This window comes from Rhinoraja longicauda, chromosome 42 (assembly GCF_053455715.1).
Source record: "Rhinoraja longicauda isolate Sanriku21f chromosome 42, sRhiLon1.1, whole genome shotgun sequence".
NCBI classification, from domain to species: Eukaryota; Metazoa; Chordata; class Chondrichthyes; order Rajiformes; family Arhynchobatidae; genus Rhinoraja; species Rhinoraja longicauda.
The window spans coordinates 11,363,305-11,380,938 of record NC_135994.1 but is presented as its reverse complement, the minus strand read 5'-3'; the positions used below and the strand labels follow the sequence as shown (position 1 = coordinate 11,380,938).

At 43.5% G+C, this 17,634-nt stretch overlaps 1 protein-coding gene across 7 annotated transcripts in view; it reads right to left on the bottom strand.

The window, feature by feature from the left end:
- smarcc2 (SWI/SNF related BAF chromatin remodeling complex subunit C2) overlaps nucleotides 1-17,634 on the bottom strand; it is a 124,772-nt gene that overhangs the window by 74,154 nt on the left and 32,984 nt on the right. For all 7 annotated transcript variants that reach the window (XM_078431602.1, XM_078431603.1, XM_078431600.1 and 4 more), the window contains exons 9-10: nucleotides 13,067-13,198; nucleotides 11,665-11,780 (exon numbers count right to left, since the gene is read on the bottom strand). In XM_078431602.1, coding sequence (XP_078287728.1) covers nucleotides 11,665-11,780; nucleotides 13,067-13,198 — 248 coding nt within the window. The remainder of the gene's footprint in view (nucleotides 1-11,664; nucleotides 11,781-13,066; nucleotides 13,199-17,634) is intronic.

Below are 17,634 nucleotides of genomic sequence, written 5' to 3'. Positions count from 1 at the left end.
CGGTGAGGAGGGAAGGTTCACTTGTGTTTGTTGTTTGCGAGGGGGCGCTGCGATCTCCCGCCTTGTCCTGGCTCTGGGTCGGTGGTGATCCACTCTCCGGTGAACCTTCGCCGGCAGCTTCTGCCTCCAGTCCCCGCTGTGTAAGAGCTTGCTGCGGGCCGGATAAAATCTCATGGCGGGCCAGATGTGGCCCGCGGGCCATAGTTTGGAGATCCCTTGTCTAAATGATGGTGGAAGTAGAAACCTGATTATATTTGGGATTAAACTGGCTGAGGTTGTAATTGTTGTAAACTATAAAGAGAGTTGAGCCTTGGAATAACGTACGAGTTCTTATGCACAACATGGGCATAAGGCGGCACAAAATGCTGGGGTAACTCAGCGGGTCAGGCAGCATCTGTGGAGAACATGGATAGGTGACGTTTCACAGAGTGCTGGAGTAACTCAGCAGGTCAGGCAGCATCTGTGGGGAACATGGATAGGTGACGTTTCACAGAGTGCTGGAGTAACTCAGCGGGTCAGGCAGCATCTCTGGAGAACATGGATAGGTGACGTTTCACAGAGTGCTGGAGTAACTCAGCGGGTCAGGCAGCATCTGTAGAGAACATGGATAGGTGACGTTTCTGATGGGGACCCTTCTTCAGACTGATTTACGATGATGGGGGGGTGGGGAGGAGAGAAAATGCTCAGAGAGTGGAGAGGCAGGACAAGTGTGGTCACAGGTAATATAAGAAAATAACTGCAGATGCTGATACAAATCGAAGGTATTTATTCACAAAGTGCTGGAGTAACTCAGCAGGTCTGCTCATGTCCCACCAAACTTATTTCCACCTATCCCTGGACCATGACCCCACCGACAAACACCAGACCTTCATCATCAGCACCATCATGGACCTCACCATTTCCGGCGATCTACCCCCCCCAATGCCTCCAACCTCATAGTTCCCCAGCCCCGCACGGCCCGATTCTACCTCCTACCCAAAGTCCATAAACAGAACTGTTCCGGCAGACCCATTGTCTCTGCCTGCTCATGCCCCACCGAACTTATTGCCACCTACCTCGACTCCATCCTATCCCCCCTGGTCAAATCCCTCCCCACCTACGTCCAAGACACCTCACACGCTCTCCATCTCCTCGATAACTTCCGGTTCCCAGGCCCCCACTCCCTCATCTTTACCATGGATGTCCAGTCACTCTACACTTCCATCCCCCACATGGATGGTCTCGAAGCCCTCCGTTTCTTCCTCGACCGTAGAACCAGCCAATCCCCATCGACCAACACTCTCCTCCGCCTAGCAGAGCTGGTTCTTACCCTCAACAACTTCTCATTTGACTCCTCCCACTTCCTCCAAACCAGAGGCGTAGCTATGGGCACTCCCATGGGCCCTAGCTATGCCTGCCTCTTTGTCGGGTACGTCGAACAATCCCTGTTCCGGACGTACACCGGCCCCATCACCGAACTCTACCTCCGCTACATCGACGACTGCATTGGTGCTACCTCTTGTACCCATGCAGAACTCACTGACTGCATACACTTCACCTCCAATTTCCATCCTGCCCTTAAATATACCTGGACTATCTCCGACATCTCCCTCCCGTTTCTGGACCTCACCATCTCCATCACAGGAGACAGACTAGTGACGGACATTTACTATAAATCCACCGACTCGCACAGCTATCTGGACTACACTTCTTCCCACCCGGTCCCCTGCAAAAAGTCTATCCCCTACTCCCAATTCCTCCGTCTTCGCCGCATCTGCGCCCGGGATGAGGTGTTTCACACTAGGGCATCAAAGAAGTCCTCATTCTTCAGGAAACGGGGCTTCCCCTCCTCCATTATAGATGAGGCTCTCACTAGGGTCTCTTCTACATCCCGCAACTCCGCTCTTGCTCCCCCTCCCCCCACTCGCAACAAGGACAGAATCCCCCTCGTTCTTACCTTCCACCCCACCAGCCAGCGGATCCAACAAATTATCCGCCAACATTTCCGTCACCTACAAAGGGACCCCACCACTGGCCATATCTTCCCATCCCCTCCCCTCTCTGCGTTCCGCAGAGACCGTTCCCTCCGTAACTCCCTGGTCCACTCGTCCCTTCCTACCCAAACCACCCCAACCCCGGGCACTTTCCCCTGCAACCGCACGAGATGCAACACCTGTCCCTTTACCTCCCCCCTCAACTCCATCCAAGGACCCAAACAGTCTTTCCAGGTGAGACAAAGGTTCACCTGCACCTCCTCCAACCTCATCTATTGCATCTGCTGCTCTGGATGCCAACTTATTTACATCGGCGAAACCAAGCGCAGGCTCGGCGATCACTTCGCTGAACACCTGCGCTCGGTCCGCATTAACCAAACTGATCTCCCGGTGGCCGAGCACTTCAACTTCCCCTCCCATTCCCAGTCTGACCTTTCTGTCATGGGCCTTCTCCAGTGCCATAGTGAGGCCCACCGGAAATTGGAGGAACAGCACCTCATATTTCGCCTGGGCAGTTTGCAGCCCCTTGGTATGAACATTGACTTCTCCAACTTTAGATAGTTCCTCTGTCCCTCTCTTCCCCTCCTCCTTCCCAGATCTCCCTCTATCTTCCTATCTCCACCTATATCCTTCCTTTGTCCCGCCCCCCCCTGACATCAGTCTGAAGAAGGGTCTCGACCCGAAACGTCACCCATTCCTTCTCTCCCGAGATGCTGCCCGACCTGCTGAGTTACTCCAGCACTTTGTGAATAAATGGTCACTGGTAATAGGTGGACACAGGCGAGGGGGGGGGGGATTTCGATGGGCAGATGGTTGAAACTAAGGACATAGGTTGAAGCAGAAGGTGTGTTGAAGAGTTGCGAATTGTGAAGGCAGAGGAAAGAATCTAGATGGGGACGGTGGAAAAATAGCTGCGGGTCCAGGTGAGGCAAAAGGGAGAGGGGGTGGAAATTGTGAGATTACCTAAAATTTGAGAATTCACCGTTCATATCTTTGGTTTGTAAGCTATCCAGGAGAATACGAAGTGCTAGCATGTGGCCTCACTCTGGCAATGGAGAAAGCCCAGGGCACAAAGGTTACTCTTGGAATCTAACTGTATTACTCTGCATATTTATAAATTGAAAGCATCACACACATGAACATGTCAAATGAGCATCTAATTAATTTAAATATTCATTCTTAAAAATAGATTAAATGGCAACAGCATTTGTACATAATTCCTATGAAAGAGTAGGTGGTAAGCAGATACACAAATAACATACAAGAACCTACTACCAGAAATGGAACTAGCAACACCAGACCAAATGGAGCCTTGGTATATTTTAAATTATGTTTGGTCACCATCTTGTTTCCTGGTAACCCAAAGATCTGAAGTATCACAAACACAACGATATTTTTCAACTTACCCAGAAAGTTGCCCACAACCTCCTAGTTCAATCTGTTCAAAAGGTTTTGCAGCCATAGACCCATCTCTTTCAAAAACCGAGGCTTAAGTATTGGAATTTTCCTGCCATTTGCATTTCCCCCCTCAGCGTGCCTTCCCTCCCAAAGATGTTGGGTTCCATGCAAGTATAGCATTGATATGTTTCCACTGGCTAGTGCTTACAGATTTTGCCATGCATTAGAAATAGTAAAAACAGATACAGTAGTATTATTTTCTATTTATGCACATCTAAAATAAATAATGGAAAAGCAATAACATGAATGCACCAAGACCTATACTATTATTTGGGTTTGCAGCAAGGATAAAGCAATACTTTTTGACAACACCTTTCAGTTTCAAATACAAATATAAACTCAGAAAAGAAAACCTAAATCATCTCAAATTTTATATTCCTTGATATTCTATGATGACCCACTTGATATTATGGATAAGGAGAGTTTTTGTTGCTTTTCTATTAACTGTGACTTTGCGATTCCTCAAAAATCATTTAATTTCAACCCTTTATCTGAAATTGTGATCAACTGTAGTGGCCTGCCTTTGCCACCAGGACATTTTCTGTAGTTGAATTGTTTTAAAGAGAGAAAGTAGGAACACAAGAGAGGAAGGGGGAGAGAGAGGGAGAAAGTAAAACAAAGAGAATGAGATGGAGTGAGAGAGGAGGGGGGAACTGAAAAAGCAAGGAAGGAAACAATGTGCCTGGAAAGAGAGTATGAGAGAGGGAGCAGACACACAAGAGAAGAAAGTGTTCTACTAAATTTGAAACAAATCTGCTGTTAGCTGACAAAGTGCTCAGGGTCACAACATGTGAATAAAAATACTTTCAATGTTAATACAAAATGCAAAATATTTTGGGCTTCAGCATATGCAGGAATTCAATTTTTGGATCGACATAATATTCTAGTTGAACCCTATTGTCTCCTGCAATAGTTTCTCAAGAACTTTTCAATCTTGGCAGAAACACCATCGATATTAAAATCCAGCAAATTGGCTGGCTGTTTTACCATGTGCAATCTCATGGATGTGCTCCTGAAATGAAATCACCCAAAGGAAAAAGCTGAAAGGTCAATCATTGCGCCCGAGTTCAAGACTTGAACTGTCGGTTGCTGCTGCACCATGCTTTGATGTCCAACGAAAAACTGAGCTAGCGGTTTGCTTTAGCGACTGGCTGTAATTGGTATACCCGCCCCACCCTGTCTGTTTTGCGCACATCAGTTTAAATTGCAAGGCGTTACATAAATTACTGCAGTTTTCAAAGTATTCCAAGCCTTTGGCAAAAAATTGATGTTGATCTCCCGTCCCACTTATAAAGGCATTGTATTGTTTGCTGTAAACATATTGCGTCATCAGCTGTAATGAGCAACTAACAGGCTAGGAGCATGAAATATGATTTTCACAAAATGTTAAAAACTCTAATTGTGTCCCCCAGTCACCTTGTTTGTTCTTTCTGTATGATTGTCTAGTGAGCATCATGAGTGCATACAAATAGTTGCTGCCAATACTACCTGGAAACAGCGTGCCTGACAATGGGTGCTGTGAATACATTAGCAGGGCTGACATGACAAACTGCAGGTTGAATTCCATCATATGATGATCACTGTCTCTCAGGGGTTCCTTTCCAGTTGTGTCTTTCAAATGTAGCCATTGTATCCAGTGTGTGAAAAAGTTGCCCAACATTACCTTTTTAAAATCTTTCCCATCTTATTTCAAACTTATACCCTCTAGTTTTAAACTCCCCTACCCTGGGTAAAAGATTGTGACCATCCACTTTATCAATGCCACTTTGTCTAAGGTCACCTTTCAACCTCCAATACTCCAGTGAAAACAGTCCCAGCCTATACAGCATCTTGTTATAATTCAAGGCCACCAGCCCCTATAACATCCTCATGAATCTTCTGTTCTTTTTCTACCATTCCAGTGCCAAAGAAAAGCAAGATCTCATCCCTAATGATGACCATCCAGTGGCCTTGAGGATCTTCGACCTCATGACCAAGAGACCACAATCAGTGAGGATAGTGACAAAGCATCCTCTACAATAATCCTCAACACTGGTGACCCGCAAGGATGCATTGTCAGCCCCCTACTATACTCCTTCGGCATGTCCACGACAACATTCACCAAGTTCTACAGATGCGCCATAGAAAGCATTTTATCAGGATGCATTACAGCATGGTTTGGCAAGGCCATCAGCATAATCAAGGACCAATCTCACCCTTTCCTCCGGTCCGCTCACTCCCTTTCCTTCCCTCACCCATCAAGCAAGAGAACAGAACTCTAAAAATACACACCTCCAGATTCAGGGACAGTTTCATCCCAGCCATTAGCAGGCAACTGTACCATCCTCTCACCAGCTAGAATGCGAACCTGCCCTCCCATCTACCTCATTGGAGACCTTTGAATTAACTGTAATCGGACTTTATCTTACACAAAATGTTGTACCCTTTATCTGTGCACTGCGGATGGCTTGATTGGAATCATGTATAGTCTTTTCTTTGACTGGACAGCACATAACAAAAAGCTTTTCACTGTACGTCGGTACACGTGACAATAATAAACTAAACCAAATTAAACTAAAGCTTCATAAGTTCCTTCCTATAGCTGGGCAACCAGAACTACACACAGTACTCCAAGTGTTGTCTCTCCAACCATTTGTATAGTTGCAACATAACATCCCAACTCCTGTATTCAATATCTTGACGATGAAGGCAAGTGTACCAAACACCTTCACCACCCTGACTACCTGCTCTTCTACCAAAACTCCTGAAAATTTAAACACATCCCATGATTTATCTTAAGAGCTGTACAATGTTTGACTTTTAGCATTGTGGACTGGTCTAAGTGCAAGAAGATGTCAGTTGAAAAGTGTAACAAAATTTAACAAGTTTCATTAGCCAGCACTACTCTATTATGTCACTGGGTGAATGATAACGTGAGAAAAAAAATGAGAACATGATGCAATGTTTTGCAACTGGTGTTGATTCTTCATTTAGACCTTTTTGATTTTTTTCAGTGAAAAATTTAAGAAATTTTAACAGATTGTTTCCTCCAATCAAGATGTTTTTAATTTACACTTTTAAGGTAAAGACGTTTCATGGTTTTGATATGACAAACAAGTCATATGCAAAAATGTTAATTTACAATGGAAGTACATTCTGCATAAACGCTAGAATAGGAAAATCCTATGTCAGAATGTATTTGTGATGTTGTAATTGCAGGCCTCTAGCTGTGGTATCATTTTGCCACTAGCTGTGGTATCATTTTGCCCTTCAAACTTCAGTCTTATCCAACTTGATTGAGATTTTACAACTGTTCTGCTGCCCTCACAACCCAAGGTGGGAATCAACTGATAATTTAAAAGATGATCTATGTCAATGTCATTATTATAGTTAGTACATTTACAAAAGTTTCTCGCCATGCCTACCTAAAAACTTGGTCTTACGCCCTGCTCTTAGCTTTTTGCCAAACACGTTCTCAGCTTACAAAATGATTTTTTTTCTCTCCCCCTGACCACACCCCAGTTGGCTATTTAAATATATTTTCTCCCACGGACTGTCCTGTTTGCTGGTGCCATGCATTTTAGAGCACATACCCTGCTTTCTCTGCCTGGAACCACAGCCTCTATTACAAGCTCTTTGTGTTGTATACTCCTCACTTCAAATTGTCTGCCTTTATTCCAAGCTGCTGCTAAATTATAGAAAAATAATTGTCTGCTTCAGGGACGTCCACCTCAATACTCCCTGAACTCTGTCATTTAGAAAAACATTTATTTATCCTTTGATTTGATGTCACAAATTATTTCCATGAAATTTCTTCCAGTTGATTGGTGACATGTAACTTTGTTCCACCTCAACATTTTTTTTCTGCAGGTGTGTGTCATTTCATGTTTACTCACTGGCATTCAGCCAAGTTACATTCTCAAAAGGGAAGGCTATAAAAGCATATTAAAAAAATTCAGGTCTTTTTTGACTGTCATTTTATGAACAGTGATCGAAATTTCGAATGCAAGATTTGAAACAAAACTAAAGCATTGTGAAAAATTACATACTTCACCTTGAAATCCAGTTTCTTTTGTTTGAGCATTTTTTTTTACTCGGCACCAGCCCCTTTCAAAGCCTGGGCTTAATAGTTCATACAATTGGACAAAACTGTCACCCTGCTAGCTTCAAGGAAATGCTACGGTGTAAGTGAGGTACACAGAATTTTCCACTTTAAACCAGAAAAGAGTAATTGCACAATCAAAAAGCAAACACAAAAACACAGATGCTGAAAATCTGAAAGTAAAACAAGAAAATGCTGGAAATACTCAGCATCAGGGCACAGCGGTAGAGTTGCTGCCTTACAGCGCTTGCAGCGCCGGAGACCTGGGTTCCATCCTGACTACAGGTGCTGTCTGTATGGAGTTTACACGTTCTCCCCGTGAGTTTTCTCCGAGAACTTCGGTTTCCCCCCACACTCCAAAGACGTGCAGGTTTGGAGGTTAATTGGGTTAGTGTATGTGTAAATTGTTCCTAGTATGTGTAGGATAGTGTTAATGTGCGGGAATCGCTGGTCAGTGCAGACTCGGTGGGCCGAAGGGCCTGTTTCCGCGCTGTATATCTAAACATCAGTATAGAGAGAAACAGAATTAGCCAGTTCTGATTCAGATTTGAAAAGATGATTATCTGAAATAGTTGAATTCATTAAGTCCAAATATACTTGAACAAAGACGAGATACTGTCCCTTGAGCTGAAGTTAAGATTCATTGCAACAGCGTACAAGTCTGAAGGTGCAGTGAGAGTGGGATGGAGAGTTACAGTGACAGGCAAATAGCTCAGGGTCACTCTTGAAGACCAAATGGCGACATTCTGCAAGGCAGTCACCCAATCTATTGTTTGGTTTATCCAATGTCAATCTGAAATATTGACTCTGCTTCTCTATCCAGAGATGCAGCTTGCCCTACTGAGGATTTTCAGCATTTTCCTTTTTAATAGTAATTTCTTGTTTGTTTACCCCAAACACACTGGACCTTTTTTTGCCTTTAAGAACACAATTTCTTCACTTTGAATTCAATTGGCATGGGTTCAGCTGAACTTACAAAGCAAAAATATCAAATTTATTTCCCTATCCTCGAATGCTATTCCACCCTTCATTTCGGTTTCACGATAAAATTGATCCTTTCAGCTGAATACATCAGCTCTCATCAAGTTTTCGAATTGATCGGGCTAAAGTGGGGTCAGGCGGAAGAAAGAATGAATGAGCCTCAGTGCGCGAGTGACAACACAAAACAAGGAAAATAGTTGGAAAGAGAGAGAGGGGAAGGAGGGAGGCAAGAGGGTGAGGAGGGCTGGAGGGAGGGTGAGGAGGGCTGGAGGGAGGGTGAGGAGGGAGGGGAAGGAGGGGTGGAGGGAGGGTGAGGAGGAAGGGGAAGGTGAGGAGGGGTGGAGGGAGGGTGAGGAGGGGATGGGATGGGAGGGGCGGGGGGGAGGGGAGGGGAGGGAGGGAGGGTTAGGGTAAGGCGTGGCGGGAGGAATGGGGAGGAGGGAGGATAACATCGCATGATTGGTGCAGAGGCAGAATAAGAAAGCCAGACAGACATCAGGAGAAAGATGTTGAGAGAATAAAAAACAGCACTTAAAGATACTCAAAGAAAACCTCAAAGGGGAAGAGATAGACAGATGGAATAACACTGGAACAAGGTATAACAAAGGATGGAGTGAGCTGGCATGAATGGCATGGGACAGAATTTTTTTTTAGGAAAAGCATCCCTTGTATATCATCAATGAAGTGGATGGTGGAAACTATGATTGTCAAGGAAAATTAGATTCTGTTTTGATGGGAAAACATATAGAACTGCAAAATTTAATTATGCATAAAATCAATAAGCAACCCAGGGATCAACATAACGAGAACAAAATCTGATTTAGTGGCAGTAATAATTGGGCTTGATATTTCAATCTGTATTCCATTCCTGTTACCAAATCTGTAAACAGAAAGATCATTAAAGTGTTCACTTTTAAGTTTGTTGCTGTCCAGTAATTGCACTTCATCTGTGCTCTACCTATTGTACTTGAGTTTGACCTGATTGTTTTTAGGTATAGTATATGTGATCTGTTGGATAGCATGCAAGACAACGCTTTTCACTGTACCTCAGTGCACGTGATAATAATAAATCCAAACCTAAAACAGTTGAGAACTCAATTTTCTTGAGTGAGCAGGCATTGTCTATTCAACAATACCCCAAAATTAAGCAGCCTTGTTTAAAGCAAACTTCAGGAATGAAGCAAAACCAAGCCATAGGTACTTCAGAAGAGGCATGCCTCCAAAACAGTAATCTAATTTCCAAGAGAATTGAGAATCTGAGTCATTTTAGATTTTTTTTGTGTGTTTGTGGTAATAGAAATCTTATTTTTAGTATCATCTGGTTAGTAGCAAAGCAAAATGGTGACCAAAAGGATCTTACTCCAGCAAAAATATTTTGAGAAATTTAGTTAGTTCCCATATTTCTTATCACTCATAATCTTTGTCTTGTATTTTTACTGCCTCTTAAAAATATTTTAGACGACCAACATCATTTAATTTCTTGCCATCTATTGTTAATTCAATATAGAAACACAAGGTGGTCCATTTTGGGAGGAAGAATAATACCATGTTCCTTAAAAGGGTTCCTTATCTTGTTGTCACAGTTGTCGAGCTTTCAGTTAAGAATTCCTCTTACTTTCTATATAGGTTTATGAATTGCTGTTCTAACTATATTTTCTCTTTGTTGTCAGGTACACGGATAATGGACAATGAATGAGGATTGCAAGGTGAATGATGACCAAGCACCTGTTTATTGAAGGACAAGAATAGTTGCCAAAACATGAACAGTAAAGGTTTTCCATTTTAACTAAATAATGATTTGTGATGGGAGAAGGTGATGTACACAGTGTAGATATACTCAGAAGTGTGTAGGAAAGAACTGCAGATGCTGGTTTAAATTGAATGGAGACACAAAATGCTGGAGTAACTCAGCGGGGCAGGCAGCATCTCTGGAGAGAAGGAATGGGTGCGTGTTGGATGCATATGATCTTTTCTTGTTTCAGTGTATTAATAACCTGAACACAACACGTTCCCAGTAAAATATTAATTACTCCTTTCACTTTTCAAAAAAACACCTATTTTTTTGTTTTGAAGAGACCTTACTTGGACCAGGATCCACTCATTCCATTCTATTATAATAATTGAAAATTCTTATTTTTTAGTACATACCACACTTTAGGCTGCTGTAATCTTTAAGAATATGCATAACATACAAAGACAGTGATGAGCTAGCTCTTCAGCAACTCAGAGTAGCAAGGTTGGACAGATTCAGATATCTTTTCAGAACATTACACTGAATGAAAACTTGACACTTCTTCAAATGTCCTCATTCTCCTCAGGTCACAAAGCTATTGATTTAATACATATGTAATGTAAAAGAGGCAATTGCAACAAGGACATAGATTTGTAATTGTTACATGGCATTGCTCAAGTGATTCATAACGTAGTAAACGTTTGAGTAATGCAAGTTGTACAAGACATTGGTGAGGCCACATTTGGAGTATTGTGTTCAGTTTTGGTCACCCTGTCAAAGGATGTTCCAGCCTGTTAAGCTGGAACGGGTGCAGAGAAGATTTACGAGGATGTTGTCAGGACTCAAGGGCCTGAGCAATAGGGAGAGATTGAGCAGGCTAGGACGTTATTCCTTGGAGCACAGGAGGATGAGAGGTGATCTTATAGAGGTGTGTAAGATCGAGAGGAATAGATAGTGTAAATGCACAGTCCTTTACCCAGAGTAGGGGAATCAAGAACCAGAGTACAAAGGTTTAAGGTGACAGGGGAAAGATTTAATAGGAACCTGAAGGGCAATGTTGGTGGGCATATGGAATGAGTTACCAGAGGAGATAGTTGAGGCAGGTACTATCACAACATTTTAAAGAAATTTGGACAAGATCGGAAAGGTTTAGAAGAATGGGCCAAACACAGGCAGTTTAGATGGAGCATCTTGGTTGGCATGTGCAAGTTGGGCCAAAGGGCCAGTTTCCATGCTGTATGACTCTAAGTCTGCAATATGCCTAATCTGTTTTATTAACAAAAAAATGTCATTCCTTCCATGGTCCAGGAGCCTGGTAGACAGAAATGCTGCCATGCCTTTCTACATTTTGCCCACTAAATTCATCCACTAAATTCATACAAAACTTAACATTTCCAATTTTAAAGAACCAATGTTGAAAAACAAGGGAAGTGCCTCACCCTTTCTTGGTGTTCTTTTTCTTGGGGTCAGGAGTCGGAGAAGGTGAGGGGGAACGTTTCCTCTTTTTATGACTGCTTCCCTTTTTATCTCTTCTATCCGAGTCAGGGCTGTGCACCTTTGAATGAATATTTAAAGGGTTATTCATATCCATACATCCCCATGAAATCTCAATTACACTAAAAGCACCAAATCACCAAAACATAACCTTAGATATTTTCAGACAAGAACTCTTTCTAAATACCGAATACTGAAGCTGCTTCAGCCAGAAAATAGATGAATGTACAAGTTAGGCAGAGGAATAAAGTTCTTGGCCCCTGGAGCCTGCACTATTAAAAAGGCATAAAGTGCTGGAGTAACTCAGCGGCTTCAGGCAGCTTCTCTGCAGCACATGGATAGGTGACATTTCGGGCTGGGACCCTTCTTGATCTCTTCAAGGCACTGTTCCCATGCACTATTACTTAATTAAATCATGGCTCATCTGATTGCAACCTCAACTTTGCATTCCCTTTTACCCTCCCCCCACCTCTTATCCAGAACCTATCTATTTCTGCCAAAAAAAAAATCAAAGACCCTGCTTCTGTAGCTTTTGGAGGCAGGGAGTTACAAAGATTCATGAATGTCAGAGAGGGAAAAAAAATCTTTTGATATCAACTAAAGAGAGAACAAAATTAAGAAAGTTACTGAATTAAACTTATTGGAGATGCTAAACCCTGGATATCAGAAATAAATGAATTCTGAATTCTGTTAGGAAAATGAGTTGAATATGGGCTTTTTCCTGATTTTGAAACTTTTGAATTGGTACACATTTACAGGCTCTTCAGAATTTGTCCATGCTGAAAACAAGATATTCATCTAAGATAGTCCCACCTTCCCACGATTGACTGATATCCCTCTCAACCTTATCTAACCATGTACCCCATAGCAGAAGCGTTACGGAAACTGGAAACGGAAACTGGAAGTGCCCTGAGCTAATTCCGCTACCACCATCATCTACTGTACAAGTGATGGCTCCCACTGATTGTCGCCGGAAGCTTGTGTCCTTTTCAGGACGGACGATGACAGTGATGTAACATTTGGAACATGGATGATGGACACGAAAGAAGAAGACCTGTCCAAATATATATTTAAAAATTTACCCAAATTCAAATGATTTTACCCAAATCAAATGATTTTACTTTCCCATCGCTTTCAAATAGGAAACAGCTAATGCCTGTTCTGAAAACATTCATCAGTATACTTTTGTCAAAATACGTTCACATTTAAACATAACCAAAAAGAACATACGTTAAAAAACTTACATGTTTTTTTAAAAGACACACATGTAACAAAGCTAATCTTTCCAATGAAACTTAAACTTGTCTCAAATCAATTAAAAGGTACAATATAAAACTGTGCATTTACCTCTTCCGTTAACGTTTTGGCTGAAATTCTTTTCCTTCGTACAACAGGGGATCGGTCATCATTCACCTCATAATCTTCCTCATTCATCCATTCATTAAAGGTGTCAGTATCCATTATCCACTTAGCATGGACCTGTTGACAAAGAGGAAGTAGTTGGTTTTGAATATCAGTCCATAAATCTGTGTAGAATGTAAGAGCAAGTGAATACAGGAATCCTTTCCTGAAAGCTCAGATAGTACTGGGAGAACAGATAAGGAAGGTAGACACAAAATGCTGGAGTAACTCAGCGAGTCAAGCAGCATCTCTAGAGAAAGGGAATGGGTGACGTAGTGCAAGCCCAAAATTTGTCATGAGCAATATTTTCAACCACATTGGGGGGAATAACAACAGGCACTGTTTACTCACAGTGTGTAGTTTTTATCCAACTCTGAAGGCTCATAAACAATTAACGGGACAATCTCTCGAAAATAATATTCACAGTCGGACTGCGGCACACCGCTCAAACACTTTGCTGCAATCAACACCTCCAACATCAACCAATGCCCATTTATCCAGAGCTAATATTGTTCTTCATAGATGATATTGGCATATCAATGTCATCCATGGTACCAACTTCTTCTAAGGCGGTCCTATAAGTTTGAGAGTACATTGTTTTCCCACTTGTGAACCAGCGATCTGGCATCATGTCAGGTAGAGGAAAAGGTGGAAAGGGGCTGGGCAAGGGGGGTGCAAAGTGGCACCGTAAAGTTCTTTGTGACATCATCCAAGGCTTCACTAAACCTACCATACGTCATTTGGCTCGCCGAGGTGGCATCAAATGTATTTCTGGCCTAATCTATGAGGAAATGCGTGGAGGTTTGAAGGTTTTCCTTGAGTATGCCACCTGGGATTCAGTAACCTACAGGGAACGTGCAAAACGAGGACAGTGACAGGTATGGACATGGTGTGTGCTCTGAAACGCCAGGGTTCGGGGGCTAAAAGATAAACGTGAGAAGTGATTAGAAAACCAAAGAACCAACAAAATGTTATTGTGTGCAGTTTTGGTCTCCTAATTTGAGGAAGGTCATTCTTGCTATTGAGGGAGTTCAGCATAGGTTCACCAGGTTAATTCCCGGGATGGCGGGACTGACATATGATGAAAGAATGGATCGACTGGGCTTATACTCACTGGAATTTAGAAGGATGAAAGGGTATCTTATAGAAACATAAAATTCTTAAGGGATTGGACAGGCTAGATGCAGGAAAAATGCTCCCGATGTTGGGGGAGTCCAGAACCAGGGGTCACAATTTAAGAATAAGGGGTAGTGTAAGAAAATAACTGCAGATGCTGGTACAAATCGAAGGTATTTATTCACAAAATGCTGGAGTAACTTCAGTCTGAAGAAGGGTCTCGACCCGAAACGTCACCCATTCCTTCTCTCCCGAGATGCTGCCTGACCTGCTGAGTTACTCCAGCATTTTGTGAATAAATACCTTCGAAGAATAAGGAGTAGGCTATTTAGGCCTGAGATGAGGAAAGACATTTTCACCCAGAGGGTTGTGGAATTCTCTGCCACAGAGGACAGTGGAGGCCAATTCACTTGATGTATTCAAGAGAGTTATATATTGCTCTTAGGGATAATGATAAAGGGATATGGGGAGAAAACAGAAACGAGGTACTGATTTTGTATGATCAGCCATGATCATATTGAATGGTGGTGCTGGCTCGAAGGGGCAAATGACCAACTCCTACACCTAGATGGGACAGATGCAATCCTGTAGCTAGTACAGGTGATGAGCACTATCATTGTTTATGCAGGGCTTCTGTGCGTTCCATGGGGGAAGTTGCTGAAACACTGGGCTGGCTCATTCTTGATGGGCAAGTTCACTCTGTTAAAATGGCATCCATTTTCAGTTTGTGCCTTCAGGTTTACCCAATGTTTTGATCTTTAAACTGGCCATTTCCTGCCTCTCATTTCTCACTTAGTGCGGTGATATTGATGACAAAGCCATCCGAGTTCCTGAGCTCTAATAACCAAGGAGTTATGTTAAGATTTGTTGTTGTTGGAATTGTCCACAAACTCCCTAACTTCATCTCACCAGTGCACGATGCCTATTTATGGTTTCTTTCAACATGCGGTAGTACCTGCAAACAAGCTCTCACAGAAGCTTCACAGAAAAGGCCCTGCCAGAGTGGCAAGGAATTGGAGATTAGTTACGATTGCCTGGGTATTAATACTCACAAATAGGTGGGCACATGCATAGGCAAATGCACGTTCACTTGAATCTGCATCGCTCTCGGTCACCCACACACACACTTCCCTCCATCTTGCTCAAACTCATAGAAACATAGAAAATAGGTGCAGGAGGAGACCATTCGGCCCTTCGAGCCAGCACCGCCATTCATTGTGATCATGGCTGATCGTCCCCTATCAATAACCCGTGCCTGCCTTCTCCCCATATCCCTTGATTCCACTAGACCCTAGAGCTCTATCCAACTCTCTCTTAAATCCATCCAGTGATGTGGCAGAGATTTCCACAAATTCACAACTCTCTGGGTGAAAAAGGTTTTTCTCACCTCAGTTTTAAATGGCCTCCCCTTTATTCTAAGTCCGTGGCCCCTGGTTCTGGACTCGACCAACAGTGGGAACATTTTTCCTGCATCTAGCTTGCCCAGTCCTTTTATAATTTTATATGTTTTTATAAGATCCCCTCTCATCCTTCTAAACTTCAGTGAATACAAGCCTAGTCTTTTCAATCTTTCCTCATATGACAGTCCCGCCATCCCAGGTATCAATCTCGTGAACCTACGCTGCACTGCCTCAATTGCAAGGATGTCCTTCCTCAAATTAGGAGACCAAAATTATACACAATACTCCAGATGTGGTCTTACCAGGGCCCTACACAACTGCAGAAGAACCTCTTTACTCCTATACTGAAATCCTCTTGCTATGAAGGCCAACATTCCATTGGCTTTCTTCACTGCCTGCTGTACCTGCACGCCAACTTTCAGTGACTAATGTACAAGGACACCCAGGTCTCGCTGCACCTCCCCCTTACCTAACCTAACTCCATTGAGATAATAATCTGTCTCCTTGTTTTTGCCGCCGTTTGCTTCCTGTCTGCCAACCAATTGTCTGCCAACCAATTGTCCAATCAAGGGGGCGTGGCTGTGTTCTGCAGCTGCGGCTCACCGGCAGTCTCTCTGTCTTTTTTTTGTTTTTTGTCTATTGTCATCGTTTAATGTACGATTTGTTCTATTTTTAACTCTGTGTATGTGGGGGGGTGGTGGGGGGGTTGGGGGAAACCTTTTTTTCTAATCTCTTCCTCAACGGAGATGCGACCTTTACCGTGTCGTATCTCCGTTGGCGCTACGGCCTAACATCGTGGAGTCGGCGGCCTCCAGCTGGGATCGACCTTGAAGACTCCGGTCGCAGGGCCTGGACTTACCATCTCGGAGGCTTCGGCCGTGGGCCCTGCAGACCGCAACATCGGGAGTTCGCAGGTCCCTGGCTGGCGACCGGTTTTTGGGAGCTCCAGCCGTAGCAGCTTCGACCGCCCCGAAGCGCGAGGTACGATCGACCCGCTCGCAGGCCCTTCATCGCCCTGCGTGGCCTGGCCGCGGCACCTTCCATCGCCCGGTGGGGGCTCAGGACTTTCATCGGCCTGCTCGGCTCGGCTCGGCCCTGGGACTTTCCATCGCCCGGTGGGGGCTCAGGACTTTCATCGGCCTGCTCGGCTCGGCCCTGGGACTTTCCATCGCCCGGTGGGGGCTTCAAAAAGTTGGGAGCCTCGATCACCTCGTGGCACCACGGGAGAAGAATGAGGAGGAGATAAGACTTTGCCTTCCATCACAGTGAGGGTGTGCCTAGAGCAATCACTGTGATGGCTGTTTGTGTAAAAATTGTATGTGTGTGTCCTGTGCTTTTTGTTGTCTACTGCCGGACCCTGACGTGAGAGGACGCTGGCGTTGTTTATTCGCCGCTTTTCCGTTAGGATAGTTTGTCTGTTTGTTTTTATGTTGATTGTTTTTGTAAAGTGCTTTGAGCACCCGATAAGGCGCTATATAAAATAAATGAATTATTATTATTATTATTATCCATGTCAACACCCTACCCCCAATACCATGTGCTCTAATTTTAGTCACCAATCTCCCGTGTGGGACCTTATCAAAGGCTTTCTGGAAGTCTAGATACACTACATCCACTGGCTCCCCTTCATCTATTTTACTTGTCACATCCTCAAAAAATTCCAGATTAATCAAGCATGATTTCCCTTTCATAAATCCATGCTGACTTGGACTTATCCTTTTACTGCTATCGAAATGCACCGTTATTACCTCTTTAATAATTGACTCCAGCATCTTTCCCACCACCAAAGTCAGGCTAACTGGTCTGTAATTCCCCATTTTCTCTCTCGCTCCTTTCTTGAAAAGTGGGATAACATTAGCTATCCTCCAATCCACAGGAACTGATCCTGAATCTATTAAACATTGGAAAATGATCACCAATGCGTCCACTATTTCTAGAGCCACCTCCCTGAGTACCCTGGGATGCAGACCATCATGCCCAGGGGATTTATCATCCTTC